This window comes from Colobus angolensis, unplaced genomic scaffold, assembly GCF_000951035.1.
Source record: "Colobus angolensis palliatus isolate OR3802 unplaced genomic scaffold, Cang.pa_1.0 Scaffold43, whole genome shotgun sequence".
In the NCBI taxonomy this organism is placed as follows: domain Eukaryota; kingdom Metazoa; phylum Chordata; class Mammalia; order Primates; family Cercopithecidae; genus Colobus; species Colobus angolensis.
Window position 1 is genome coordinate 5,789,624 of NW_012117710.1, and position 9,383 is coordinate 5,799,006.

The window sequence follows — 9,383 nt, forward strand, 5'->3', positions numbered from 1 at the left end:
CCACACCTGGCTAGTTTATTTTTAAATGTCCTGTAGAGATGGAGTCTTGCTTTGTTGCCCAGGCTGATCTCACCTCCCAAAGCACAGCGATGACAGGTGTGAGTCATCACACATGGCCACATCTCTCTTGTTCAAACCATGTGGTCTGTGGTACTTTGTTAGTGTCACGACAGGACACTTGAGTAGTGGGAAGCAGCACATGGGGCAGTTTTGGGGGCGGCTGTGAGGCTGAGATGCCTGGAGAACACAGCTGGGGCACGCCTTTGTGATGACCAGCTGTGGCCCTTTGGGGCCTCTCTGAGACAGACGTGGGTGCACAGCCCTGCCCTGTCCTCCGTAACGACTGAGGAGGACGTGAGGAGGGGGTGGAGATCCAAGTGTGTTGCCAGGCTGTGTGGACAATGCCCACAGTCAAGGCGGAGGTGTCCAGGATGGAAATATTTTGGCAATGTGTGTCAACCACCTTAGAAAATCTCAAATCCCCTGATTTACTGGGGTAAACACACAGACACACAAATATTTACACACAGGGACATCCTTTAAATGGTTCCATAGGATGCCGAAAGGTCACTTATGGTCGAGACGTCCAAGGCTGAGTAAAGTCAGATACACTGGGTCCACCCTGGGTACGGAACGGTGAGGCCATGGAGCCACCTCCCTGTGCCTGGCCTCGTCTGCCCCCAACACACAGGATGGTCGGAAGGCCACACTCCACATGCTAATCGCAGTTGCTGTCTTTGGCTGGTGAGATTAGAGTCGTCAGAGAGTTTGTTGTTTCTATTACTGTCTATTTCATCGATTTGGAAAAGGCAGAAGCGGAGGCCGAGTGCGGCGGCTCACGCCTGACGCCTGTAATCTCAACACTTTGGGAGGCTGAGGCGGATCTCGGGAGTTCAGGAGTTGGAGACCAGCCTGACCGACATGGTGAAATCCTGTCTCTACTAAAAATACAAAAATTAGCCAGGTATGGTGGCGGGCACCTGTAATCCCAACTACTCGGGAGGCTGAGGTAGGAGAATGGCTTGAACCCGGGAGGCAAGGGCTGCAGTGAGCCAAGATCAAGCCACTACACTTCAGCCTGGGCGACAGAGTGAGATTGTCTCAAAAAACAAAACAAAACAAAACAAAAACAAAGAAAACCAGGAGAGGAAATGAACTGCATTTCTTTAGACAGCCTCAAAAAGTTAAAAAAAATGAAATTCAAAACGTGGAATATGCCACTTATAATAGTGTCCAAAAATGTGAAATACCATCTAATAAAAGATGTCAAAGCTCCAGTATAGAAAAGCACAGGCCAGGCACAGTGGCTCACGCCTGTAATCCCAGCACTTTGGGAGGCTGAGGCGGGGGGATCATGAGGTCGGGGGATCATGACGTCAGGAGTTCGACACCAGCCGGACCAATACGGTGAAACCCCGTCTCTACTAAAAATACAAAAATTAGCCCGTCATGGTGGGACACACCTGTAATCCCAGCTATTTGTTAGTCTGAGGCAGAAGAATCGCTTGAACCCGGGAGGCGGAGCTTGCAGTGAGCCAAGATAACGCCACTGCACTCCAGCCTGGGCGACAGGGCGAGACTCTGTCTCAGAAAAAAAAAAAAAAAAATTACAAAACCTTTCCTTCTTCTATCTTTGGTCCTTGAATCAGGAACAGAATCTTATTAAGAAGGAATTCCATACATGTATTGGAGGTAGAAACTTTGTCAATATAGTTAGAGACTTTCAGCTGGGCGCGGTGGCTCACGCCTGTAACCCCAGCACTTTGGGAGGCCAAGGTGGGCTGATCACTTGAGGTCAAGAGTTCAAGACCAATCTGGCCAACACAGTGAAACCCCATCTCTACTAACAATACAAAAAATTAGCCAGGCGTGGTGCCGGGCGCCTGTAATCGCAGCTATTCGGGAGGCTGAGGCAGGAGAATTGCGTGAACCCAAGAGGCGGAGGTTGCAGTGAGCTGAGATCATGCCACTGCACTCCAGCCTGGGTGACAGAGAGAGACGGTATCAAAACAAAAACAAAAACAAAAACAAAACAAAAAACCAAAAAACAAGATTCAAGGAAAAAGAAATCTCAGTGAGCGATAAGATCTGGTTAGTTTCCTGCTGGGGACCTGACGCCGGGCTCTACTGGACTCCACGCTACGGTGGATGCTGCTGTCCTCGTTTTGCCAGGACTAAGGCCTGTGCCAGGCAGCATCCTGGCTGGGCACCTGTGCCACTTACCTGCTGGTGTAGCCTGTCACAGGGTTCCAGCGCTGGTTCTCATAGATGTGAACACACTTCACGTCTGACTGCGTGTAGATGTTACTGGTGCTGCTGGCCAGGCCTGCGGGGAGAGGTGGCTGCTGGGACCGAGGCCACATGGGCTCTGCTTGGGACTCTGGCGTTCCGTCTGAAGCACAGATTCCCAGAGAGGCCGGGAGGGCGGGCTGGAGCCAGGTCAGCAGAGAGGGGCAAACAGTCATATTGAGCTTATCTCACGGGGCCAGCCTGGCTTTTGGGTTTCTCGCCTCCGGGCCTGTGATTATTCTGGGACTGCGCAACCTTGATGAGCACAGCCCACTGTGCATCAAACCTCCCATCCCCACCCCTGCAGCACCTCTTCCCACCTTGCCCTCCTACTTAGCACCAGGGAGGCCTGAGGCCCACCCAGCTCACTCTGTGTTACCGAGGGCACCTGGGACTGTCAACGTAATGTCCGTGAGCCCCGGCTCCCTCACTTGTGACATGAAGACAGAGGCCATTCCTGCCTCACACACAGGGAAGCTGGAAAGCCTGCTCGGATACGTGTTCCTGACGTGTCAAGGGACCACAGTTCTCTGGGCTTAGCTGTTCCCCCGTGGGGCATGTGGGCTGTAGCCGGAAATGCCCCGTTTCAGTGTCCGTTTCTGCCTTCGTTTTCCAGTAGGAACAGAGGGACCCTGGCCTAGAATTTGGGGGGTCCACAGAAGTTCAGCGAGTGCCTACCCTGAAGGAAAAGCCCACCTAACGCCCTGAAATTGAGGGGCCGGACACGCTGGGGGCCCTTGGCCGCTGCCTCTCTGGAACCTTCGAGGCACTCAGCTCGGGGCGGGTACTGGCAGGGACCATCCTGGGTGGAGGCTGGCGGTGGTGAAGGTCACCTGTCAGCCAGCCGTTAGCCAAGTGTGAACACTGGGACAGTAGCCCTGGCCTTGGGCAGGGAACCCAGACTGGGACTAGAGGAAAGAACACCCAGGAAGGCTCTGGGCAGGGGCGCCCGCGGGCTGCCCTCACCTTGGAAGCAGCCACCTCCATAGCCACCTGTGTACACCCAGGCCGTGTGGTCATAGCCGACGCCCCACACCACGCCCTGGCTGTTGGCCTCCACCATCCGCAGGTGGCCTCCCATCTGCCGCCAGAACCTGGAAGGATGGGAGAGGGCAGGAGGAAACCCCTCAGGCCCCACCTTCCAACCCGGCCTGGCCGCCCTTTTGTTCCATGGCCTCCCATGGTTCTGGGATTTTCCCAGCCCTCCTCGGTCTCCAAGCACAGACCGTCCACCCTGCCTGACCTCCATGTTCATATTAATCAACACTAAAGAGATTCAGCCGAGAGGTGCAGGGTCTTGGCACTGAGGCTGTGCGGGTCAGACCCCTCCACGGGCTGGGAGTCTTCTGGAACCCACCCACCTCATCCCCACGGTGACACGGAGGGGATGAGGCCAGCGGCGTGTTTCACACGGCCCCTCGGGGTCTGGGACCTGGGGGAACGGGCTGGCCACGGTGGCAGGTGCAGCCAGGCTTGAATGTCACACAGCAGAGCCAGACGTGACGTCTAATCCTCTGCATGAGTGACAGCACAGCCCTTGGGCTTCCAGGGAGTCGGCAGGAGGCGGCGCCACCACAGCATGGCCTCCTGGACGGGCAGAGTGCAGGCTGCAGCTCAGCCTCCTGCGGCCGAGGCCCCATCACTGTCACTGTCACCAGAGGCGGTCTGAATCCTCTGACAGGATATTGCTGTCCTCTCCTGCAGCCAGGGCTTCTGGCTCACTACGTCCCCAGCCCCAGTGACCACAGGTCATGAAGCCCAGGACCTCGTTGGCTTGGGGAGACCCCCTGGGGCAGCCTCTCTGTCCCACAGGGGACAGAATCATAGCCCCCATGTCTGCGGCTGGGTCCTCCTCCTCAGGACTCAGCTCAGACCCCCCCACAGGGAAACTCGTTCCCCCTTTGTGGCTTTTTTTTTTTTTTTCTGAGACAGGGTCTCACTGTGTTGCCCAGCCTGGAGTGCCGTGGTGTGGGGTGTGATCACACCTCACTGAAGCCTAGAACTCCTGGGCTCAAATGATCCTCCCACCTGAGCCCTGCAAGTAGCTGGGACCACAGGTGCATGACACCACGACTTGCTAATGTTTTGATTTTTTTTTTTTTTTTTTGGTAGAGATGAGTCTGGCTATGTTGCCCAGGCTGGTCTTGAACTTCTGACCTCAAGTGATCCTCCTACCTCAGCCTCCCCAAGTGATGAGACTGCAGGTGTGAGCCAACCTGCCTAGCCCCGCCTTGTGGCTGTCAATGTCCCCAACAGAACAATGCCTCCTAGGCTTGTGCGTCCAGCCCTACCCTCACCCCACTCCAGCCTGGCTACCCCGCGTCCCCCAGGTCCCGTCTCCACTGGCACTTCCCAGTGCCAAACATCAAGTCCTCTCTCCGCCCACTCCCGCTGGACTTCAAACCCCACCAACTCTGCCTTGACTATGCCCCCAAACTCTCCTCCCCCAGCGGTTCTCTCCTCTCTGCCCCCGGGCCCCGGGCGGCCCCTGCAGCAGGGCCTCAGCTGGAGCTGGAGGTGGCTGAGCACCGGGTCTGTGCCCTGGGCAGGTGGAGAGACGTGGCTGCTTTGCCAGGGCCTGGAAGCCCCCTGGGGTGGAGAACTGCGCCCCTCACCCACACTCCACATTCCTCCCGAAGCTCAGAGGCTCCTGGGTGGCACTGACCCACCCTGGGCCCGGTGGGGCTTCTGGTTCCCCCTCTTGGGGTCTTTGGACAGGCCCAGGGGACTTGGGGGCCTGGGAACCAGTGGCTGTGCTTCTGGCTGGTCAGCGAGAAGCTTGGCCCCTCATGGACTCCGGTCTTCTGGACCCCCCTTCTGTAACCACGAGCTCTGGGTGAGGCCAGGCCCCAGGCCCCACCCGGAGTGCAGCCCACTCACATCTGGTCGCAGGGCAGGGGGTGCTCGTGGGCCTCCAGGTCGGGGCTGGGCTCGCTCACGAAGATGTCCCCCTTGCAGGTGATGGACCAGATGGCCTGCGGGGACGGGCGGCCCTGCACCTTCCGGCTCTCGCAGCAGGACAGGCTGAGCAGGGCGAGCTGGCGTGGCACAACACTGGTCACTGCTGAGCAGGCCAGGCCAGGCCGCCCCACCGTGGCTGTCCCTTCCCCCGGCCCGAGGGGACCATCGCCCACTCACCCAGTCATTCATGTCCTGCTCGGTGGCGGCAGCCAGACGCACCGGCCACCTCTGCCGTGTCCGCTCGGGGGTGTACAGGGCAAAGGAGTGCTTGGTCTCATTCAGCACTGGGACCAGTGCCACCACCTCGTTCAGGAATATGTGGGTGTACTGTTCACAGAGCAGGCGCCCGGCAGGGCTGTCACCCAGGGCAGGAGGCCTCTGGAGGGCGACCCTCACTGTGCTTCACCCTGGGACCCTGCCCTCGGACACCCTCTCTCTTGGCACCCCTGGCCCTGCCCCTTCCCCTGGGTACCCCCAGCTCTGCCCCCTCCCTTGGTACTTCATTTCTTTACCCCCTCCCCTGGCACCCCAGCCCTGTGTCCCCTCCCTGGCTCCATCTTCCGTGGGACCTGCGGGCACCTTCTTCTCCTCATGGACCACGTAGTAGATGAAGAGGATGCTGTCCCGGGCGCCGTCGTGCCCCGTGAACTGCTCCAGGGCCACGCGCACGTCCACCCACTTGTGGGGCTTCCAGTCGCACCACCACTGCAGCGCCCCGGTCTTCACCCACACCGACTGCGCCGGCCGGGGCAGGGGACACCGTCATAGGCAGGCCCGGGTGCAAGGGGAGGAGGGCAGGGCCGGGGGTACCCAGAGGAGGAGGCAGGGCTGGGGTAGGGCCCACCCGGCACTCCAAGCTCTCAGCCCAGCTCCCCCCAGGCTAATGACAATGGTGACGCTGCCAGACACCCGACAGGTGCAGGTTGAAAGCCAGGGCTGCTCTGTACAACTTCCTCTCTCTCAAACAGCCGGGGAGTGGGCACTACCAGCCCACCTTCTGCATGGGGAAACAGGCTCGGGAGGTTCCGTGCCTGGCCTGGTGTCACACGGTGAGCCAGCGGCGGGCTAGAACCCAAACCACAGCCTGCTTGTGTCCAGCAGCCCTTGGAATGAGGAGGGTCACACGCTCTGTGTGACTTCCCTGTCACCCCCACACTTGACCATGAGCCTCTGAGGGCCAGGCTTTGCCACAGGACAGCGGGGCAGAAGCAGGGTCGGTCCAGGGGTGGGGTCTCTGGCCGCCCTCTGTGCTAACTCCTTGCAATCACACACTGCACCCCTGGGTGCCTGGGGATCCCCCCAGCAGGGAGAGGATGCCGTGGTTCCCCTCCCTGGCCACCCTCCCATCCCCACCCACCACCCTCTGAGGTTGCTGTCGTCTCTGGGTCCCCAGGGCCTCCAATGAGCCCGGAACACAGTGGGGCCCGAACCAAAGTCTTCAGGATGGACGAAGGAACCCTGAGCTCCTTTCTCTATGCCTGTATCTGCGTGGGAGACGGATGGACAATGGGATGGAGGCATCCATCTGTTTCTCTCAGAGCTGGTACACAGCAGGCGCTCAATGAATGATTGTTGGAAAAAAAAAATGCGTGCGCAGCCACCGGGGTGCCCACCTGCTCCACAGCCTGCTCGTAGTGTCTGAAGTTCTCCAGCTCCCGCTTGGTCCTTTCTGTGAGCTGCTGGAAGATCTGCTTCCTCCAGGCGGCGGTCTGGGCCGGCGTGATGGACAGGGACAGCGTCTGCACCGAGGGGGACAGGCCTGTGGGGCAGGCAGAGCTTCAGGGCTGGGGCACCCTCCTGCCCGCAGCTGGGCAGGAAGCCACGGTGCTCCCCTCCACCAAATCAGCCCTTTCTAGGTCAAAAGCTACGCTCTCTGTTAAGCCTCTTTCCACCCTTCGCCCTGATGGACAAGTTGCTCTCCCCCAGTAATTCAGCCTGGAAAGCGGCCACCACTGCTAGCCCAGGGGACGGGCTGCAGACAGGGGAAGAGGCATTGGCCACTGTGCTTCCAGGTCCTGACAGCCTCAGGCTGGTCTCCGGAGACCACAAAGGAGCCCAACGTCTGGCTCAGAGCTGCTGAGCACAGTGAGGCATCCAGGGAGGACAGCAGGCCTGCCTGAGCCCCCCAGCCCCGGCCTCCTCCCACACCCCACACCCCCAGGGCACCTGGCCATGTGGACGCCCCCAGGCCCTGCAGGAGCCCTTACCCGCTTGGACAGTGAACCACCTGGGCATGGCACATGCCTCCACCACGCAGCCGCCTCCCGATACCCAGGCCCACAGCGGGTGGTCGTCCACCCCGTAGGGCTCCTCCAAGCCCAGCGGGAGGAGCCCCAGCGAGGAGAGGCTGGTGGTCTCGGGGAAGCCAGCGGCAGGGTGGCTGGGCACTTTCTTGGGCTCCTTGAGGTCAATATTGGTCCAGGGCAGCTCGGCCGGGGTGGGGGCGGGGCCGGGGTGTGTGTCGGGTCCGGCCTCCCCGCTGCCCTCGGCTGGGCAGGCATCCTCTGCGGTATCTTCTGCAGTCCTGCCAGCCCCTGGGCCCGAGGCTGAGCTCCCCGTGGGATTCTTGGAATCGTCTAGAGGCTCTGCAGGGAGAGGCTGGCCAGGCCCCGGTCTCTCGACTTCTGAGGAGGCATCGGTATCGCTGGGGGCAGATTCGCCACTGCCCCTCACCTCGTCACCGAAGAAGCAGCCGGCACTAGGGACAAATCAGGGCAGACCCGTCACTCCCTTGCCGGGGAACAGGTGCTACCAGGCAGGCCCGCTTCCAGCGTGCTCCACCACGACTGCCTGTGGAAACGGGCAAGTCAGAACCTCTCTGAACTGTCTCTTCCTCCGTGCAAGATATACATCAGCACCTGCTTCCGAAAGCTGACACCTGGACCACCCTGCAGACCAATCACATCGACATATCTGAGGGTGAAGATCTGGAATTAGTATTTCTTTTTTTTTGAGACGGAGTCTCACTGTCGCCCAGGCTGCGGTGTGGTGGTGCAAACTTGGCTCACCGCAACCTCCGCCTCCCAGGTTCAAGAGATTCTCCTACCTCTGCCTCCTGAGTAGCTGACAGATTACAGGCGCCTGCCACCACGCCTGGCTGATTTTTGTATTTTTAGTAGAGATAGGGTTTCACCATGTTGGCCAGGCTGGTCTTGAACTCCTGACCTCAAGTGATCCGCGGACCTCAAGTGATCTGCTGACGTCAAGTCATCCGCTGGCCTCGGTCTCCCAAAGTGTTGGGATTACAGGCTTCAGCCACCGCGCCTGACCATAAACCTTTTTTCTTTATAAAAGGCCCAGCCTCAGGATTCCCTTATAGCAACACAAAATGGACTAAAACACGTGTTTTCAAGTCTCTCGGGTGTACACCCAGCAGTGGATGTGCTGGCTCACATGGCAGTTCTGGGTTTCGCGGCTTCAGGAATTGCTCAATTGTTCTCCACAGTGGCTGTACCATTTCACATTCCTACCGGCGGTGTAGGGCGGTTCCAATTTCTCCATGTTCTCACTAGCATTTGTTATTATTATTTTTATTTTTTTTTTGAGACAGAGTCTTTCTCTGTCACCCAGGCTGGAGGGTAGTGAAGTGACCATAGCTCATTGCAGCCTCCACCTCCTGGGCTCATGGGATCCTCCCACCTCTGCCTCATCTACAGAACATGCCACTACACCCAGATAATTTTTTTAAAACTTCTTGCAGAGATGGGGTCTCACTATGTTGTCCAGGCTGACCTTGAAATCCTGGGCTCAAGCGACCCTCCCGCTTTGGCCTCCCAAAGTGCTGGGATCGCAGGTGTGAGCTACTGCACCCAGCCTTGCCTTTCTTCCATTGACTTTTCACTCTCTTGATAAGGTCCTTTGATTCACAAAAGTTTTTAATTTTGATGAAGTCCAATTTATCTGTATTTCCTCATTGGCTGGGCTTTTGGTGTCATGTCTAAGAAGCCACTGCTAACCTCAAAGTTATAAAGATTTGGCATCTGTAGTTTTCGAAGCTTCTCAGCTGATTCTCATGTTCTTTCCAGTTTAAGAATTACCAGCTGGTGGCCGGGTGCGGTGGCTCAAGCCTGTAATCCCAGCACTTTGGGAGGCCGAGACGGGTGGATCACGAGGTCAGGAGATCGAGACCATCC

General features: G+C 58.3%; 1 protein-coding gene across 1 annotated transcript in view; it reads right to left on the reverse strand.

The window, feature by feature from the left end:
- Window positions 1-9,383, reverse strand: part of TECPR1 (tectonin beta-propeller repeat containing 1) — a 45,782-nt gene that overhangs the window by 10,488 nt on the left and 25,911 nt on the right. The window contains exons 10-16 of the mRNA XM_011957010.1: window positions 7,458-7,961; window positions 6,864-7,009; window positions 5,830-5,985; window positions 5,428-5,577; window positions 5,170-5,327; window positions 3,256-3,383; window positions 2,224-2,326 (exon numbers count right to left, since the gene is read on the reverse strand). Of these exons, the coding sequence (XP_011812400.1) occupies window positions 2,224-2,326; window positions 3,256-3,383; window positions 5,170-5,327; window positions 5,428-5,577; window positions 5,830-5,985; window positions 6,864-7,009; window positions 7,458-7,961 (1,345 nt within the window). The remainder of the gene's footprint in view (window positions 1-2,223; window positions 2,327-3,255; window positions 3,384-5,169; window positions 5,328-5,427; window positions 5,578-5,829; window positions 5,986-6,863; window positions 7,010-7,457; window positions 7,962-9,383) is intronic.